Source organism: Haematobia irritans, chromosome 5 (genome assembly GCF_050003625.1).
Source record: "Haematobia irritans isolate KBUSLIRL chromosome 5, ASM5000362v1, whole genome shotgun sequence".
Taxonomy (NCBI): domain Eukaryota; kingdom Metazoa; phylum Arthropoda; class Insecta; order Diptera; family Muscidae; genus Haematobia; species Haematobia irritans.
The window spans coordinates 46,669,945-46,690,675 of record NC_134401.1 but is presented as its reverse complement, the minus strand read 5'-3'; the positions used below and the strand labels follow the sequence as shown (position 1 = coordinate 46,690,675).

General features: G+C 33.6%; 2 protein-coding genes across 2 annotated transcripts; one reads left to right on the top strand and one right to left on the bottom strand.

Annotated features, from left to right (window-relative positions):
- The first annotated feature begins 7,919 nt into the window (after positions 1–7,919).
- Positions 7,920–8,719, top strand: LOC142239671 (uncharacterized). Its single transcript, XM_075311457.1, has 3 exons — positions 7,920–8,183; positions 8,246–8,413; positions 8,544–8,719. The coding sequence occupies exons 1-3, from the start codon at positions 7,920–7,922 to the stop codon at positions 8,715–8,717; spliced, it is 606 nt and encodes a 201-aa protein (XP_075167572.1). The 3' UTR covers positions 8,718–8,719.
- A 5,408-nt stretch (positions 8,720–14,127) lies between these two features.
- On the bottom strand, positions 14,128–14,996 carry LOC142239670 (uncharacterized). Its single transcript, XM_075311456.1, has 3 exons — positions 14,733–14,996; positions 14,499–14,666; positions 14,128–14,400 (listed from the first exon to the last, which is right to left on the bottom strand). The coding sequence occupies exons 1-3, from the start codon at positions 14,994–14,996 to the stop codon at positions 14,227–14,229; spliced, it is 606 nt and encodes a 201-aa protein (XP_075167571.1). The 3' UTR covers positions 14,128–14,226.
- Between the last annotated feature and the right edge of the window lie 5,735 nt (positions 14,997–20,731).

Below are 20,731 nucleotides of genomic sequence, written 5' to 3'. Positions count from 1 at the left end.
CAATCTCCGTCCTGTTTGTTCTGTTGAATTTCTGTATATGATTCCGATGGTTTGTAGTGGTCCTTTGGGATATCTACGTGTGGAAGGAAGAGTTGTGGAAGTCATATCTCTTATGTTTCTGGCACCTGGATAGATGGGAAAAAGACTGAATTTCCATGAAATCGTCGTCTTTCCACCTCATTCGGCCAGGCGTTTTAGTTGAGTTCATCGCTTTGGCATATCCTCGTGTGGAAGGAAGTTCTCTGGAACCCATATCTCTTATGTCTCCGGCACCTGGCTAGTTGGGACAAATACTGAATTTCCAAACAATCTTCGTCTTTTCACCTCATTTGGCTGAAATTCCAATAAGAAATTTGAAGTTCAAGATTAGGAGGATTTGTAACAATTCGCGTTTAAGCTCCCATTGGGGGGTTTGGGCCAGGCAAAAGCCTAGCTCCTCCAATGTATATCTCTATAGAAATAATGGATCCATGGACGAAACCGTGAATATACCGATTTGATTTTTTGTGGAGGTTTCTCCTTGGTTTGATTACCGTCCGATCGCGATTTTGGAACGACATTTTTTTTTATTAGTGAATGAAAAAATGTACGCTGCGTAATTACTTACTGAGAGAAAATATTCTCTGTGTATATATTCAGTTTGCACGGCAAAGTTCCACCAAGTTTCCAAAATCGTTGTCATTGATGATTAGCGTTTCAAGAAGCGTGCCAAAAAAAATCATTTTCAATATTGAAAATTTGAAAATCACATTTGGAGGAGTAGCGTTGAAAGCTCTATCAATTAGGGAAACTTATCAATTGGGGTAGCCTAGTCAATGGACCATCAATGATTCTCTGCCAAACAGAGGGATTTAATACGGCCATAAAAGTATAAAATCTTCTAAAGTGCAGAAATGCTGGAGACCAACAACAATCACCATCAAGAAAACATTGTTTTTGGAAGAACAAAATGAAGATGTTTTGGGCATTTTTGGGTAATCTTCTCGAGGCCAGTCAAATGTTTTCATTGAAGTACTCAGCGTGCAGATTACGTTCCTCCATAAACGCCAAAAACAAAACAAAATGTTTAAAACTTTTTAAGTACACAAATCATTTTGGAATTGGTTCGTATGTTAGTTCGAGATAATGTTTGTATCATGACATGCCCTTAACATGTTACTGATATGCTGCTGCTCCTAAGATGCTCTATGCATTGTAATATGAGCGAGCAATCGTTTTTTGTTTGTAGGTACTTACATGGAATGCCTAAAGTAGAACTAGGTCATGACCTACATTCAGACTTATTTAGAATTATGGGCTCTAGTTAAGGGAGATTAGTCGGTGAAATTTGTTTAGTTTAAAATTTTCATTTAGCAGGGAATAATATTGAGATTCGCTGGAGTCGAAGGGAAGCTTATTGCCAAAGATGAAATTCCACCAGGAATTCTGTAATAGTTATAATTTATTCTGTAACCGATTCGAATCTCTAGCTTGCAGAGACTATGTTACCTTCAGCTGATCCGGATGACAAGTTTTCGATTTACGAGAAATTATTGTGCCAGTAGACCAGTTTCGGTTTACCAGATCTTTTAAATATTGGATACCCGAGTAAAAATTAAGGGATCCAATTTGACACAATCAGATATGAGTAGAACCGAAAAATGGTAAGATCTAATGTCTTAGATCCCTATATATATATAATTATATCTAATTTTGTTTCATCATATCTGGGAAAATCTGCTTAGATTTAAAGTGGCAAATTTTCAGATCTAATCATATCTAATTAGATCCTCCAATTTTTACATGGGTAGGCCATATGCTAAGGAATAGAAGGATAAGCTGTGGATAGCATGATGTGAGCATAAAGGCCACTGAAGAGCGGGGGACTCTACAAGGAGGCATACTATCGCCACTACTGTGGGTGGCCTAGAGAGCCACCGTGGTTAGCCTGTGTTTGCAAGGCGGGCAGGCTAGGTTAAAACCCATTTTTTTCAGCTGTTGATTAACCCCTCACAGGGAGCCACAGTGGTGCAATGGTTAGCATGCCCGCCTTGCATACACAAGGTCGTGGTTTCGATTCCTGCTTCGACCGAACACCAAAAAGTTTTTCAGCGGTGGATTATCCCACCTCAGTAATGCTGGTGACATTTCTGAGGGTTTCAAAGCTTCTCAAAGTGGTTTCACTGCAATGAGGAACGCCGTTCGGACTCGGCTATAAAAAGGAGGTCCCTTTTCATTGAGCTTAACATGGAATCGGGCAGTACTCAGTGATAAGAGAGAAGTTCACCAATGTGGTATCACAATGGACTGAATAGTCTAAGTGAACCTGATACATCGGGCTGCCACCTAACCTAACCTAACCATCCCCTCACAGTAATCCCAGTGACATTTCCGAGTGTTTCAAAGCTTCTCTGAACGGTTTATCTGCAAAGTGGAACGCCGTTCGTACTCGGCTATAAAAAGGAGGTCCCTTTTCATTGAGCTTAACATGGAATCGGAGAGCACTCAGTGATAAAAGAGAAGTTCACCAATGTGGTATCACAATGGACTGAATAGTCTAAGTGAGCCTGATAACAGGTTGGCTGATAAGTCCCCGGTCAAAAAACGAAAAACAATTTTTTTTTGTCAAAATTCGTTTTTATTATTCAACATAGTTCCCTTCAAGAGCGATACAACGATTATAACGACCTTCCAATTTGATACCATTTTGGTAGTACTCCTTCGGTTTTGCCTCAAAATAGGCCTCAGATTCGGCGAACACCTCTTCATTACAGGCAAATTTTTTCCCTGCGAGCATCCTTTTGAGCTCTGAGAACAAGAAAAAGTCCCTGGGGGTCAGATCTGGAGAATACGGTGGGTGGGGAAGCAATCCGAAGCCGAATTCATGAATTTTTGCCATCGTTCTCAATGACTTGTGGCACGGTGCGTTGTCTTGGTGGAACAACACTTTTTTCTTCTTCATATGGGGCCGTTTTGCCGCGATTTCGACCTTCAAACGCTACAATAACGCCATATAATAGTCACTGTTGTTGGTTTTTCCCTTCTCAAGATAATCGATAAAAATTATTCCATGCGCATCCCAAAAAACAGAGGCCATTACTTTGCCAGCGGACTTTTGAGTCTTTCCACGCTTCGGAGACGGTTCACCGGTCGCTGTCCACTCAGCCGACTGTCGATTGGACTCAGGAGTGTAGTGATGTAGCCATGTTTCATCCATTGTCACATATCGACGGAAAAACTCGGGTGTATTACGAGTTCACAGCTGCAAACACCGCTCAGAATCATCAACATGTTGTTGTTTTTGGTCAAATGTGAGGTCGCGCGGCACCCATTTTGCACAGAGCTTCCGCATATCCAAATATTGATGAATGATATGACCAACACGTTCCTTTGATATCTTTAAGGCCTCGGCTATCTCGATCAACTTCATTTTACGGTCATTCAAAATCATTTTGTGGATTTTTTTGATGTTTTCGTCGGTAACCACCTCTTTCGGGCGTCCACTGCGTTCACCGTCCTCCGTGCTCATTTCACCACGCTTGAATTTTGCATACCAATCAATTATTGTTGATTTCCCTGGGGCAGAGTCCGGAAATTCATTTTCAAGCCAAGTTTTTGCTTCCACCGTATGTTTTCCCTTCAGAAAACAGTATTTTATCAAAACACGAAATTCCTTTTTTTTCATTTTTTTCACAATACCAAAAGTTGCTTCACAAAAGACGCTCTATCTCACAAACTAATTGACTTACAGACGTCAAATTTTGACACGAATCATTTGAAGGTTGGTCCTATATAAAAATAATATGCATTTAATACTAGCGACGCCATCTATGTGTCAGACCGGGGACTTATCAGCCAAGCTGTTACATCGGGCTGCCACCTAACATAACCTAACCATCCCCTCACAGTAATTCCGGTGACATTTCCGAGTGTTTCAAAGCTTCTCTGAACGCTTGCTCTGCAAAGTGGAACGCCGTTTGGACTCGGCTATAAGGAGGAGGTGCCTTGTCATTGAGCTTAATATAGAATCGGGTGGCACTCAGTGATAAGAGAGAAGTTCACCACTGTGGTATCACAATGGAATAAGCGAGCCTGAAATATCAGGCTGGCTACTATATCAAACCTAACCCACACGGCCTACTAAGGATTTTAGCTAAGGTGGAATTTGAACCAGTCTGTTACGTGCACGATGTTATAATACTTCTGCAGGAATCCTAACAGACTCTACAGTAAGGCAGAAAGGGGCCTGAGAATGGAATATGACTGGGCAAGATCCCGGCACCGGAATGTTAACACGGAGAAGACAGAATTATATCTATATACTAGAGGGAATAATGAATGCCACGTCAATCAGAGCTTTGTAGACGATACTTTAATTAAAACCTTTAGAGGTTCAGATCAAAAGCGTAGGCGCGTTGGCTTCTCTAAGTGGTTTCACTGCAATGTGGTACGCCGTTCGGACTCGGCTATAAAACGGAGGTCCCTTTTCATTGAGCTTAACATGGAATTGGGCAGCACTCAGTGATAAGAGAGAAGTTCACCAATGTGGTATAACAATGGACTGAATAGTCTAAGTGAGCCTGATACATCGGGCTGCCACCTAACCTAACCATCTCCTTACAGTAATTCCGGTGACATTTCTGAGTGTTTCAAAGCTTCTCTGAACGGTTTCTCTACAAAGTGGAACGCCGTTCGGACTTGGCCATAAGAAGGAGGTGCCTTGTCATTGAGCTTAATATAGAATCGGGTAGCACTCAGTGATAGGAGAGAAGTTAAACACTGTTGTATCACAATGGACTAAGTGAGCCTGAAATATCAGGCTGCCTACTATACCAAACCTAACCCAAACGGCCTACTAAGGATTTTAGCTAAGGTGGGATTTGAACCAGTCTGTTACGCACACAATGTTATAATACTTCTGCAGGAATCCTAACAGACTCTACAGTAAGGCAGAAAGGGGCCTGAGAATGGAATATGACTGGGCAAGAACCAGGGGCCGTAATGTTAACGCGGAGAAGACAGAATTATATCTATATACTAGAGGGACTAATGAATGCCACGTCAATCAGAGCTTTGTAGACGATACTTGAATTAAAACCTTTAGAGGTTCAAATCAAAAGCGTATGCGCGTTGGCTGCGATAAAATTAAACCATCGTTGAATTCGAAATGCATTTTACCTATATGAAGGAAATCGTTTATACCATTTCTCCCGGCGGGAACCTTGGAACATGTTTCAAAACATATTTTCATTAGCGAATATAAGGAGCCACCGTGGTGCAATGGTTAGCATGCCCGCCTTGCATACACAGGGTCGTGGGTTCGATTCCTGCTTCGACCGAATAGCAAAAAGTTTTTCAGCTGTGGATTATTCCACCTCAGTAATGCTGGTGACATTTCTGAGGGCTTCAAAGCTTCTCTAAGTGGTTTCACTGCAATGTGGAACACCGTACGGACTCCGCTATAAAAATGAGGTCCCTTGTCATTGAGCTTAACATGGAATCGGGCAGCACTCAGTGATAAGAGAGAAGTTCACCAATGTGGTATCACAATGGACTGAATAGTCTAAGTGAGCCTGATACATCGGGCTGCCACCTAACCTAACCTAAGGGGATCTTTGCGTCAATATCATCCGAAATAGATAATTACAAAGTGGATTACTAATTGTAGATGGGATATCAGTTAACGTATTTCTATTGACATTATTCTATTATTACATGTTTGTTTTCCATATAAACCTATCTCCGATCAAGCAACACCTCTGATTATTCCGGATGCTGGTGTAATTTCATTATGAACATTTAAATATAATTTAGCTGCTTTCTAAATCAACATGAGAGGTGTTTATTCTCACACCATGTATATGTACAGATCGATATCAGACATGTATAAGCGAAGAGCAATATGTGATTTGGAATACGGCAGATTGTTCGGTCAGGCCGAATCTTATGTACACTCTACCATAAATTGCATACCATGTTCTACTAAAGAATGTCATCGACAATCGAATTAATTGAGTTGGGGTAACAGTTGGCGATTGAAAGGTATCTTAAACCTCCTTAGATCTGTCTTCAAAATTGGTAGTTAGTCCATGTGGAGTTTAACAGGTTGGCTGATAAGTCCCCGATCTGACACATAGATGGCGTCGCTAGTATTAAATTCATATTATTTTTATATAGTACCAACCTTCAAATGATTCGTGTCAACATTTGACGTCTGTAAGTCAATTAGTTTGTGAGATAGAGCGTCTTTTGTGAAACAACTTTTGTTATTGTGAAAAAATGAAAAAAAAAGGAATTTCGTGTTTTGATAAAATACGGTTTTCTGAAGGGAAAAAATACGGTGGAAGCAAAAACTTGGCTTGATAATGAATTTCCGGACTCTGCCCCAGGGAAATCAACAATAATTGATTGGTATGCAAAATTCAAGCGTGATGAAATGATCACGGAGGACGGTGAACGCAGTGGACGCCCGAAAGAGGTGGTTACCGACGAAAACATCAAAAAAATCCACAAAATGATTTTGAATGACCGTAATGAAGTTGATCGAGATCGCAGAGGCCTTAAATATATCAAAGGAACGTGTTGGTCATATCATTAATCAATATTTGGATATGCGGAAGCTCTGTGCAAAATGGGTGCCGCGCGAGCTCACATTTGACCAAAAACAACAACGTGTTGATGATTCTGAGCGATGTTTGCAGCTGTTAACTCGTAATACACCCAAGTTTTTCCGTCGATATGTGACAATGGATGAAACATGGCTCCATCACTACACTCCTGAGTCCAATCGACAGTCGGCTGAGTGGACAGCGACCGGTGAACCGTCTCCGAAGCGTGGAAAGACTCAAAAGTCCGCTAGCAAAGTAATGGCCACTGTTTTTTGGGATGCGCATGGAATAATTTTTATCGATTATCTTGAGAAGGGAAATACCATCAACAGTGACTATTATATGGCGTTATTGGAGCGTTTGAAGGTCGCAATCGCGGCAACACGGCCCCATATGAAGAAGAAAAATGTGCTGTTCCACCAAGACAACGCACCGTGCCACAAGTCATTGAAAACGATGGCAAAAATTCATGAATTGGGCTTCGAATTGCTTCCCCTTCCCCATCACCGTATTCTCCAGATCTGGCCCACAGCGACTTTTTCTTGTGCTCACAGGGAAAAAATTTGGCTGCAATGAAGAGGTGATCGCCGAAATTGAGGCCTATTTTGAGGCAAAACCGAAGGAGTACTACCAAAATGGTATCAAAAAATTGGAAGGTCGTTATAATCGTTGTATCGCTCTTGAAGGGAACTATGTTGAATAATAAAAACGAATTTTGACAAAAAAATTTTTTTTTTCTTTGTTAGACCGGGGAGTTATCAGCCAACCTGTTAGAATAGAATTTCAGGTGGTTTTGAAAACAGCAAGGCGCTAAATTATTGTAACAATTTGATACTGATTGATAGTGGGCTGGAATTTTTAAAATTTTTTGCAAAAAATTCAACAATTATTAATATTTTTCTGATTTAAATCAATATACTTGATTAATTGGCGGTTAAATTTGAGTCGATATATTTTTGGCGGCGGCGTCGTCAGCTGGCTAAAACTTGTCGCCGACGGCTAAAATTGGCGGCTCAACTCGGCAGCTTAATTCTCTGACGTGAGTTATGGAAAATCCTTTCGGTGAGTAAACCATTATTTCTTTAAGTTTATAACAATAAGTTTGGATGTTATTAAAGGAACTACAGCAAAGTTCAAAAAAGGTTGTTTTGATCCAAGAGATAGCTATGGGTGGAGCAGATATTACCACCAGATGATATCAAAGAGCTGGTGTTGTATAACAAAATTTTTGTATCCGTTAGAGATACACCAACTGATATTCCAATTTTCGAATGACTATATAAAGCTGACCATTGGCATCTAATATATAGCACAGTTCAAGTTTACTTTATAATGGTCGATCGAAAAAGTTTATCACTCTTGGCAATTATCTGCAAATCTCTATTGTTGGTGAAATTGGCCCATGGAACCCGCTATGAATTTGCCTTCGATAATGAAGATCTCTTTGAAAAATGTCCTGATGTGCCAGGGACAAAGGGTCTTCATGATTTATTTAATTTGGACCAAATGGAATTTAAGTACGATGATGGTCAAATAACCGTTAGCGGTAATGTAACTATTGTGTGGAAGGATGTCCAACCAACTGATCGCATTACTGTAAGTTCCCTTCATTCGCTGATTGGAGTCAGCATTTTTATAATTGCATCTTTCGTTGCAAGGCGAAATTCGAATTATTTAAATTCTTTAGAGGAAAATGGCAGCTTACACCATATACTGTGTTTACAAGCGACTGGTGTGATTCATTATTCGATGAGACCACCCTGTGGTACGAAATTTGGACTCAAAACATTGTAGAAGAGGATCGAATTTGCGTAAATAATCATGGGGTAAGTTTGTGGGCGTGGTAAACTAAAAACAAGGGAATTTTTGGACAAAACGAAAATTCCAGCAAAAATTAATTTGGTCTAAAATTTCAGAGACCTCTGTAGAGTAACGGACTTACGAATTCTTTTGCAGCATACCTACCATCACAAAACATTCAAAGCTGCTTTTGTACTGGACTTCTACTCTAATTTAGAGGGCCGCTATAAGTGTGTCATTCAAGTGCAGGCATTCGATGGGGCGAACAGAGCTAGGAGTTCCCAACCTCTGTGTATCCAAGTTGTTGGAGAATTTTTTAAAGTAAAATAAATGAAGGGATTTCTCCACTGCAAATAAAATTTATAAATTTTTAGAGTAAACGATATAATTTTCACTTTATTTTAAATGATATTCCACAAATATATTTTACCATGAGACGACGCAATAAAATAACATGTTGTTAAATATCCACCAAAACTATTTACATTTGTGATTATTTTATTAGCTGCCTAGCAAAAAAAAAGTTTCCAAAAAAGTAGTTTGGATCCAGTGTAGCCAGTATATAATTCCATATAAGACCTCATCAGATTTAAATATGCGTATAAAGTCATTGAATTTTTTTTATGTAAATCGTCTCCTAAATGTTCGAGATATAACAATGAGAATTTGATAAATAAAGGACTTACGGCCAAATTTGGGAAAATCTATAGCTATAGCTGAATCTTGACCGATTTTGATGATCTTTGGCCCATATAGTAAGTACTATAGAAAATTAGATTTGGCCAATTTTGAGTAAGATCGGATGATAAATAAAGGACTTTTTGGCCAAATTTGGTAAAATCGGGCGATACACATATATGGGAGCTATATCTAAATTTGAACCGATTTCGATGAAATTTCGCACACTTATGGGGTGGTAAATTAGATTACTTTGTGGCAAATTTGATGTCGATCGGTTTGTAAATGAACGCAATCTGATCCCATTCATCGAAATCGGGCGATACATACATATATAATCTCATTACCATTCATATAACTGCTGCTGCCGGAGGCAACAAATTAGTGTCAGCCGCCGCCGAGAAAAATGGCTCGGCTTCATTCTCTGACACTGACCACTATGTGGTGTTGGGTAAAAAAAAACCTTTTTTCACCAATTCACTTTTATTTTTATAAATATTTTTATACCCACCACCATAGAATGGTTATGGGGTTATAATAAGTTTGTCATTCCGTTTATAGCACATCGAAATATCGATTTCCGACTATATAAAGTATATATATTCTTGATTAGAGAGAAATTTTAAGACCATAAATATAACCATGTTCGTCTGTCTGTCTCAAAATTTCTATAGAAATAAAATTTCTAATAGAAATAAAATTTTGAGAAAATATTCTATAGAAATAAAATTTTGAGAAAATTTTCTATAGAAATAAAATTTTGAGTAAAATTTCTATAGAAATAAAATTTTGAGAACATATTCTGTAGAAATAAAATTTTGACAACATTTTCTATAGAAATAAAATTTTGACACAATTTTCTACAGAAATACAATTTTGACAAAATTTTCTATAGAAATAAAATTTTGACAAAATATCTATAGAAATAAAATTTTGAAAAAATTTTCTATAGAAATAAAATTTTGATACTATTTGCTATAAAAATAAAATATTGGCACAGTTTTCTATAGAAATAAAATGTTGACAAAAACTTTTCTATAAAACTAAAATTTTGACAAAATTTTCTATAAAACTAGAATTTTGAAAAAAAAATCTATAAAATAAAATTTTGAAAAAATTTCTATAAAATAAAATTTTGACAAAATTTTCTATAGAAATAAAATTTTGACAAAATTTTCTATAGAAATAAAATTTTGAGAAAATTTTTGTAGAAATAAAATTTTGACTAAATTTTCTATAGAAATAAAATTTTTGACAAATTTTTCTATAGATATAAACTTTTGAAAAAATTTTCTACCATATAACCATGTTCGTCTGTCTGTCTGTCTCAAAATTTCTATAGAAATAAAATTTTTAATAGAAATAAAATTTTGAGCAAATTTTCTATAGAAATAAAATTTTTAGAAAATTTTCTATATAAATAAAATTTTGAGAAAATTTTCTATATAAATAAAATTTTGAGTGAATTTTCTATAGAAGTAAAATTTTGAGAACATATTCTGTGGAAATAAAATTTAGACAACATTTTCTATAGAAATATAACTTTGATATAATTTTCTATTGAAATAAAATGTTGACATAATTTTCTATAGAAATAAAATTTTAAGAAGATAGTCTATAGAAATAAAATTTTAACAAAATTTTCTATACAAATAAAATTATGACAAAATTTTCTATAGAAATAAAATTTTGAAAAAAAAAATTCTATAAAATAAAATTTTGAAAAAAAAATTTCTATAAAATAAAATTTTGACAAAATTTTCTATAGAAATAAAATTTTGAGAAAATTTTCTATAGAAATAAAATTTTGAGAAAATTTTCTATAGAAATAAAATTGTTGACTAAATTTTCTATAGAAATAAAATTTTTGACAAATTTTTCTATAGATATAAGCTTTTGAAAAAATTTTCTATAGAAATCAAATTTTGAGAACATTTTCTATAGAACTAAAATTTGTACACTATTTTCCATAGAAATAACATTTTGACAAAATTTTCTATAGAAATAAAATTTTGACAAACTTTATTATAGAAATAAAATTTTGACAAAATTTTCTATAAAAGTAAAATTTTGAGACAATTTTCTTAGAAAAAAATTTTGACATAATTTTCTATAGAAATAAAAATTTGACAAAATTTTTTATAGAAATAAAATGTTGACAACAATTTTTATAAAAATAAAATTTAGACAAAATTTTCTATAGAAATAAAATTTTGACAAAATTTTTTACAGAAGTAAAATTTTGAGAAAATTTTCTATAGAACTAAAATTTTGACACTATTTTCTATAGAAATAAAATTTTGACACAATTTTCTATAGAAATAAAATTTTGACAAAATTGTCTATAAAAACAAAATTTTGGCTAATTTCTCTATAGCAAAAAATTTTTGACTAACTTTTCTATATTCTATAACTGTGAGAACATTTTCTATAAAACCAAAATTTTGAGAAAATTTTCTATAGAAATAAAATTTTGAGAAAATTTTCTATAGAAATATAATTTTGACAAAATTTTCTATAGAAATAAAATTTTGATAAAATTTTCTTTAGATATAAAATTATGACAAAATTTTTTGTAGAAATAAAATTTTGACAAAATTTTCTATAGAAATAAAATGTTTAGAAAATTTTCTATAGAAGTAAAATGTTATCAAAATGTTCTATAGAAATGAAATGTTGACAAAATTTTTTATAAAAATAAAATTTTGAGAAAATTTTCTATAGAAATAAAATTTTGACAAAATTTTCTATAGAAGTAAAGTTTTGAGAAAATTGTCTATAGGACTAAAATTTTGACACTATTTTCTATAAAACCAAAATTTTGACACTATTTTCTATAAAACCAAAATTTTGAGAAAATTTTCTATAGAAATAAAATTTTGAGAAAATTTTCTATAGAAATAAAATTTTGAGAAAATTTTCTATAGAAATAAAATTTTGAGAAAATTTTCTATGGAAATAAACTTCGGACAAAATTTTCTATAGAAATAAAATTTTGACAAAATTTTCGTTAGATATAAAATTATGACAAAATTTTTTGAAGAAATAAAATTTTGACAAAATTTTCGTTAGACATAAAATTATGACAAAATTTTTTGAAGAAATAAAATTTTGACAAAATATTTTATAGAAACAAAATTTTGACAAAATTTTCTATAGAAATAAAATGTTGAGAAAATTTTCTATAGAAGTAAAATGTTATCAAAATGTTCTATAGAAATGAAATGTTGACAAAATTTTTTATAAAAATAAAATTTTGAGAAAATTGTCTATAGGACTAAAATTTTGACACTATTTTCTATAAAACCAAAATTTTGACACAATTTTCTATAAAACCAAAATTTTGAGAAAATTTTCTATGGAAATAAAATTTTGAGAAAATTTTCTATAGAAATAAACTTCGGACAAAATTTTCTATAGAAATAAAATTTTGACACATTTTGCTATAGAAATAAAATTTTGACACAATTTTCTATAGAAGTAAAATTTTGACAAATTTTTCTATAAAATAAAATTTTGATAGAATTTTCTATAAAACTAAAATTTTTACGAAATTGTCGATAGAAATAAAATTTTGACTAAATTTTCTATATTTGTTGACATAATTTTCTATAGAAATAAACTTTTGACAAATTTTTCTATAGATATAAACTTTTCAGAAAATTTTTTATAGAAATAAAATTTTGAGAAAATGTTCTATAGAAAATTTTGACTAAATTCTCTATAGCAAAAAAAATTTTGACTAAATTCTCTATAGCAAAAAAATTTTGACTAAATTTTCTATAGCACTGAAATTGTGAGAAAATGTTCTATAAAAACAAAGTTTTGATAAAATTTTCTATAAAACTAAAATTTTGACAAAATTGTCGATAGAAATAATATTTTGACAAAATTTTCTATAGAAATAAACTTTTGACACAATTTTTTATAGAAATAAAATTTTGACACAATTTTCTATACAAATACAATTTTGACTAAATTCTCTATAGTAAAAAAATTTTGACAAAATTTTCGATAGCAATGAAATTGTGAGAAAATTTTCTATAAAAACAAAGTTTTGATAAAATTTCCTAGAAAACAAAACCTTGACAAAATTTTCGATAGAAATAAAATTTTGACAAAATTTTCTTTAGAAATAAAATTATGACAAAACTTTTCTGTAGAAATGCAATTTTGACAAAATATTCCCTAGAAACAAAATTTTGCAAAATTTTCCATAGAAATAAAATGTTAACAAAATTTTCTATAGAAATATAATGTTAACAAAATTTTCTAAAAAAATTAAATTTTAACAAAATTTTCTATAGGAATAAAATTTTGACAAAATTTTCTATAGAAATAAAATTTTGAGAAAATTGTCTATAGAACTAAAATTTTGACAAAATTTTCTATAAAACTAAATTTCTATTTAACTAAATTTTCTATAGCAATAAAATTTTGACATAATTTTCTATAGAAATAAAATTTTGACAAAATTTTCTATAGAAATAAAATTTTGACAAAATTGTCTATAGAAATAAAATTTTCTATAGAAATAAAATGTTTACAAATTTGCTGTAGAAATAAAATGTTAACAAAATTTTCTATAGAAATATAATGTTAACAAAATTTTCTAAAAAAATTAAATTTTGACAAAAAACTTGGCACAAGTAGTTGTTATTGATGTACATATTTTACGTATAGGCCATTTTTGTCTAATGTATACCCCGTATGGACTAAACTTCAATTTAGAAGACGATGTTAAGATGTATTAAGATACCTTGCCGTAGGCAAGTGTTACCACAATCCAAGTAATTCGATTGTGGATGACAGTCTTTAGTAGAAGTTTCTACGCAATCCATGGCGGAGGGTACATAAGAGTCGGCATGGCGGAACTTACGGCCATATATAACAAACTGGTTAACAAACTGGCATTGACAGAGACTGAAGTTATTTTTAATTGAAGTATTGAGATGCTATCGAAAATGTAGGTCTATAGAATGTTGCAGGCTATAATATAGACGGGCCCGTCCGTCTTTGGATTTTCCTTACTGTTTTATCATATTTTAAGAAAAAAATCAAATTTGCATGTGCTCTAAAAATATGTATATTTGGTGTGAACTATCAGCTAATAATTGGATACACCCAATACAAAAATATTGCAAAGGAGAAACCCTTTCAATTATTTTATTTTAAAAAATTCTCCAACAACTTGGGTACACAGAGGTTGGGAACTCCTAGCTCTGTTCGCCTTATCGAATGCCTGAAATTGCATGACACACTTGTAGCGACCCTCTAAATTAGAGTAGACGTCCAGAACAGCAGATACCATGTATGTTTCGAGATGATATTTATGCTGCAAAAGGGGTTCAGGTTTTGTTTCACTGATATGAAATTTTAGCAATTCGAAAATAATCGTTTTTTTTTATTTAGTTTATCACATTCAAATCTTACCCCATAATTATTTAAGCAAATTCGATCCTCTTCCACAATGTGTCGAGTCCACATTTCATACCACAGTGTTGTTCTATCAAACATTGAAGCACACCAGTCGCTTGTAAACAGGGTATATGGTGTAAGTTGCCATTTGCCTCTAAAGAATTTAAATAATTCAAATTTCGCCTTGCAACGAAAGATTCAGTTATATAAAAAAAAAATGTCTACAATCAGTGAATGATAGGAACTTACAGTAATTCGATCAGTTGGTTGGGCATCTTTCCACATAACAGTAGAGTTACCGCCAATCGTTATTTGACCATCATCGTATTGAATTTCAATTCCGTCCATACTAAAGAAATCGTGAATACCATTTGTCCCTGGAACATCAGGACATTTCTCAAAGAGATCTTCATTATCAAAGGCAAATTGATAGCGAGTTCCTTGGGCCAATTTCACCAAAAATAGAGATTTGCAGATAATTGACAAGAGTGATAAACTACTTCGACCGACCATTGTAATGGTAGGTTGAGCTGTTTTATATTAGATGCCAATGATCTGTTTTATATAGTCATTCGAAAATTGGGATATCAGTTCGTGTATCTCTACCGGATACAAAAATTTTGTTATACAACACCGGCACTTTGATATTATCTAGGGGGAAATGTCTGCTCCACTAATGGACCCATTACAGGACTGGTACTAGTGCTCCAGTTTATCAACATTTTTAATTGTCATATACACCCAGAGAAGTAATATGATCACCTCAAACATGTTTTAAGAGCAAAATGTTATTTTTGGGTGGTGACCATGTAACATGGTTTTCGCAGCCATGTTATTTTCTCGGAAATCATGTATCTGATTTCGGCAAGCAGGTTATATTTGTCGAGAAAATAACATTTTAGTGGCAAACATGTTACATGGTCACCATACAAAAATAACATTTTGCTCTTGAAACATGTTTGAGGTGATCATATTCCTTCTCTGCGTGTAATTTATTGATTTTTATACTCACTTATCTTTTTGAATCCACACTTTTACTTTTACTATAACTATCACAATTATTTATTGTTCAACATATTCCTTCCTGGCGCGATGCGGATGGAAACAGGGTCCACAAGTTTGTCCCAGACTGGTTCATGAGCAGTTGTCTATGGGGTAGTCCTACTAAGTTGTTCCAGGACGTGTCCCATGTTAAAGTGACCGGTCCATTCCATACGCTTGGACCAGAACTGTGACTGGTCCATACACACCAGGGACTAACCCTGTACCGGTCCTGGGGTTTATCCATTTCCCCTTAGGGTACTTAAAACACAGTTTCACTAAGTAAATGAAGAGATCTTAGTCAAACGAAATTTGTAAAGTCCTAGTTGTAAAGTCCTTTCTTTGAACGCAAATAAACCCGAATTTATTAGAAGCGTTGTGACATTGTCTCAAATCTTTTTTTTATTCGCTTGTAAGACAATATTGTTTGTCTAAAATGCCGATTCTCAGAAAATAAAAAAAATTGCTTTTAGAAAACTTATAGTCGGATATATACAATCAGCAAACGAGTGTTTTTAGGGCAAAAGGAGCACTTTAAAGGCATTCAATTTTCCTGTCAATGTTCTATAAATTGTTAATTTTATTACAATTAAATTTTATTTATTTTTTTAATTAAATAAGTATTTAAAACTCATTTTCACTAATTTTTATAATTTCGGATTTATCCGGTTAACCGATTTTTAGCAAAATAAACAAGTAAGTAAAGTAGAAAGTCGGGCGGGGCCGACTATATCATACCCTAAACCACCATTACAGAATTAGTAATCATAAGCATTTGTGGGGTAACATAGAGGTCTGGGAAATAAACCGCAGTTGCATATTTAAGAATATTAAGGGGTACATGTCTATGGGTGTTTTGTGTCAATCTCACTATAGCTCATAGTCAATGTTGCCAGGGAAAATGTTCGGTTTACCCTACAAGGACAAAAAAGTTCCCTACTTTCCCATACATTCCCAAACAATTTTCCCTACTATATTTTTCGTTAAATTTAAAAAAATTTTACAAAACAAAAATGGTTCTAAGTACTTTATTATCTTCAAACATGAATATGCATCGTATATGACTTAGAATATAAATTTGTATTACCACCACAGTTGCCACAGTTGGTAGAATTCTACCCAAATTAGTAACCTTTTTTGTTAAATCTCTATTAAAAGTACAATTTTGGAAAAAGTTTCTATAAACAAATTTTTGTGAGAAATTTTTCTATAGAAATAAAATGTTGACAATGAATTCTAAAATAAATATTTTGAAAAAAATGTCTATAGAAATACAATTTTGACAAAATGTTCTATAGAAATAAAATGTTGACTAAATTTTCTACAGGAATAAAGTTTACCACACATTGTTAAAGATCAAGCCTTGCCTGCTTCTAATTTCCTCCTCTAGAGCCACCAAAATGTAAAAATTATTGCAAATTGTGTTGAGTGAAAATGTCCTATATTGTGACCCTACATCCCTATAAGACGCTAAATATTAGAAAACCCCTACATATAGGGAATTTCCCCTACTTCTAGCAACACTGGCTGTGTTGATATTGCACCTACGGAGTTAGTATGCCACTAATATTGAGCCCATTATTTAAAAAGAGAAAATCGTTAAATTAGTGTGGGTAATAATTACAAATTTGTTAAAATCGAGCAATATTCTTATGTAAGAGCTACAAGTACGTATAAGTACGATCGGCTAGTACATCAAAATTTGCAATTTGAGTAACATTGGTTAATAAATAAGAGTAATATGGCCAAATTTGGGAAAACCGAGCGATGCATATATATGGAAGCTATATCTAAACCACAAAAGGTTACCTTGTGCAAGATTTGAGTAAGATCAGTTAAGAAATGAGGCCTGTATTGTCAAACATAAGGTTATTAGGGGCGAATTTTTCAAAATCGGGTGATACATATATGGGAGCTATATCTACATCTGAACCGATTTCGATGAAATTATGCACATGTAGTTAGTACTATAGAGGACTGGATCTAGCCAACTTTTAGTAAGATCGGTTAATAAATAAGGGTTCTATGGCCAAAAGGCCATAGAAAATCGAAAAATCGGGCTATACATATATATGGGAGCTATATCTAAATCTGAACCGATTTCGATGATTTTTTGCACATATAGTTAGTGCTATAGAAGACTACATTTAGCCAACTTTGAGTAAGATCGGTTAATAAATAAGGGTTTTATGGCTAAATTTAGAAAAATCGGTCGATACATATATATGAGAGATATATCTAAATTTGAACCGATTTGGATGAAATTTTGCAGACTTGAAGGGCGATGGAAAAGATTACCTTTTGCCAAATTTGGTGACGATCCGTTTGAAAAAACGCGCAACGTGACCCCATTTGTCGAAATCGGGCGATACATATATATGGGAGCTATATCTAAATTTGATCCGATTTCTTCCAAATTCAATAGCGTTCGTCCTTGTGCCCAAAAAACTCCTTGTACCAAATTTCATCAAAATCGGTTAATAATTGCGACCGGAATCCTGTGAACAACAAATACATGGACAGACGGACGGACGGACACCAAGCGCTAGATCGACTCAGGAGGTGATTCTGAGTCGATCGGTATATATTTTATAGGGTCTAAAATCAATATTTCTGGTAGGCACATTTTTTGGCCGATCAAACTTATTATACCCTGACCACTATGTGGTTTAGGGTATAAAAACGGAAAACCATTTTTTTTTAATTGGGTATCTTAAAACCTCCTAACACCATCTTCTAAATTGTATGTAAGTCCATACGTGGTATACATTAAATCAAAAAAGATCGATCCAATACGTATATAATTCAGTTTGACAAAATAGACATAAAATTTTGACAAAATTTTCTACAGAAATAAAATTTTAACAAAATTTTCTATAGAAATAAAATTTTCACAAAAGTTTCTATAGAAAAAAAAATTTTGACAAAATTTTCTATAGAAAGAAAATCTTGACATAAATTTCTACAGAAATAAAATTTTAACAAAATTTTCTATAGAAATAAACTTTTGACAAAATTTTCTATAGAAATAAAATCTTGGTAGATTATTTTTGGCTCGAGTGGCAATCATGATTATGAACCGAATAAAATTTTAACAAAATTTTCTCTAGAAATAAAATGTTGACAAAATTTTCTATAGAAATTAAATTTTGGTAGATTATTTTTGGCTCTAGTGGCAACCATGATTATGAAGCGATATGGACCAATTTTTGCGTGATTGGACCAATTTTGGTATGGTTGTTAGCGACCATATACTAACACCACGTTCCTAATTTGAACCGGATCGGATGAATTTTGCTCCTCCAAGAGGCTCCGGAGGTCAAATCTGGAGAACGTTTTATGTGGGGGCTATATATAATTATGGACCGATATGGACCAATTCTGGCACGGTTGTTAAAGATCATATACTAACACCATGTTCCAAATTACAACCGGATTGGATGAAATTTGCTTCTCTTGGAGACTTCGCAAGTCAAATCTGTGGACCAATTTTTGCATGGTTGTTAGAGACCATATACCAATATCATGTACCAAATTTCAGGCGGATCGGATGAAATTTGCTTCTCTTTGAGGCTCCACAACCCAAATCTGGGGATCGGTTTATATGGGCGCTATATATAATTATGGACCGATGTGGACCAATTTTTGCACGGTTGTTAGAGACCATATACCAATACCATGTACCAAATTTCAGCCGGATCGGATGCAATTTGCTTCTCTTTGAGGCTTCGCAAGCCAAATCTGGAGATCGGTTTATATGGGGTCTATATATAATTATGGACCGATGTGGACCAATTTTTGCATGGTTGTTAGAGACCATATACCAACATCATGTACCAAAGAAATATAAATAAATAAATATAAAGAAATTTCAGCCGGATCGGATGAAATTTTCTTCTCTTTGAGGCTCCGCAAGTCAAATCTGGGGATCGGTTTATATGGGGGCTATATATATTTATGGACCAATTTGAACCAATTTTTGCGTGGTTGTTAGAGACCATGTAACAAATTTCAGCCGGATCGGATGAAATTTGCTTCTCTTAGAGGCTCCGCAAGCCAAATCGGGGGATCGGTTTATATGGGGCCTATATATAATTATGAACCGAGGTGAACCAAATTTTGTGTGGTTGTTGGATACCATATACTAACACCATGTACCAAATTTCAGCCGGATCGGATGAAATTTGCTTCTCTCAGAGCATCCCCAAGCCAAATTTAGGGGCCCGTTTATATGGGGCTATACGTAAAAGTGGACCGATATGGCTCATTTGCAATACCATCCGACCTACGTCAATAACAACTACTTGTGTCATGTTTCAAGTCGATAGCTTTTTTCGTTCGGAAGTTAGCGTGATTTCAGCAGACGGACGGACGGACGGACATGCTCAGATCGACTCAGAATTTCACCACGACCCAGAATATATATATACTTTATGGGGTCTTAGAGCAATATTTCGATGTGTTACAAACGGAATGACAAAGTTAATATACCCCCATCCTATGATGGAGGGTATAAAAAGGTCGATTAAATACGTATATAATTAAGTTTAAAGTATCTATAGAAATAAAATTTTTACAAAATAAAATTTTGACAACATTTTCTATAGAAGTAAAATTTTGACAAAATTTTCTATAGAAATAAAATTTTGACAAAATTTTGTATAGAAATAAAATTTTGACAAAATTTTGTATAGAAATAAAATTTTGACAAAATTTTCTATAGAAATAACATTTTGGCAATGTTTTCTATAAAAATAAAATTTTGGTAGATTATTTTTGGCTCGAGTGGCAACCATGATTATGAACCGATATGGACCAATTTTTGTGTGATTGGGTATCGGCTATATATAACTATAGACCGATATGGACCAATTTTGGCATGGTTATTAGCGGCCTTATACTAACACCACGTTGCAAATTTTAACGGGATCGGATGAATTTTGCTCCTCCAAGAGGCTCCGGACATCAAATCTGGGGAACGGTACATACGGGGACTATATATAATTATGGACCGATATGGACCAATTCTTGCGTGTTTGTTAGAGACCACATTCTAACACCATGTTCCAAATTTCAACCGGATCGGATGAATTTTGCTCCTCCAAGAGGCTCCGGAGGACAAATCTGGGGATCGATTTATGTGGGGGCTATATATAATTATGGACCGATATGGACCAATTCTTGCATGGTTGTTAGAGACCATATAC

What these genes read in the sequence shown, in the direction of transcription:
- LOC142239671 (XM_075311457.1), top strand. Translation starts at nt 7,920, where the DNA reads ATGGTCGATCGAAAAAGTTTATCACTCTTGGCAATTATCTGCAAATCT. An exon ending in AACCAACTGATCGCATTACT is followed by an intron (nt 8,184 to 8,245) that starts GTAAGTTCCCTT and finishes TTTCGTTGCAAG; the next exon opens with GCGAAATTCGAATTATTTAA. An exon ending in TTTGCGTAAATAATCATGGG is followed by an intron (nt 8,414 to 8,543) that starts GTAAGTTTGTGG and finishes ATTCTTTTGCAG; the next exon opens with CATACCTACCATCACAAAAC.
- LOC142239670 (XM_075311456.1), bottom strand. Translation starts at nt 14,996, where the DNA reads ATGGTCGGTCGAAGTAGTTTATCACTCTTGTCAATTATCTGCAAATCT. An exon ending in AACCAACTGATCGAATTACT is followed by an intron (nt 14,667 to 14,732) that starts GTAAGTTCCTAT and finishes TTTCGTTGCAAG; the next exon opens with GCGAAATTTGAATTATTTAA. An exon ending in TTTGCTTAAATAATTATGGG is followed by an intron (nt 14,401 to 14,498) that starts GTAAGATTTGAA and finishes CCCCTTTTGCAG; the next exon opens with CATAAATATCATCTCGAAAC.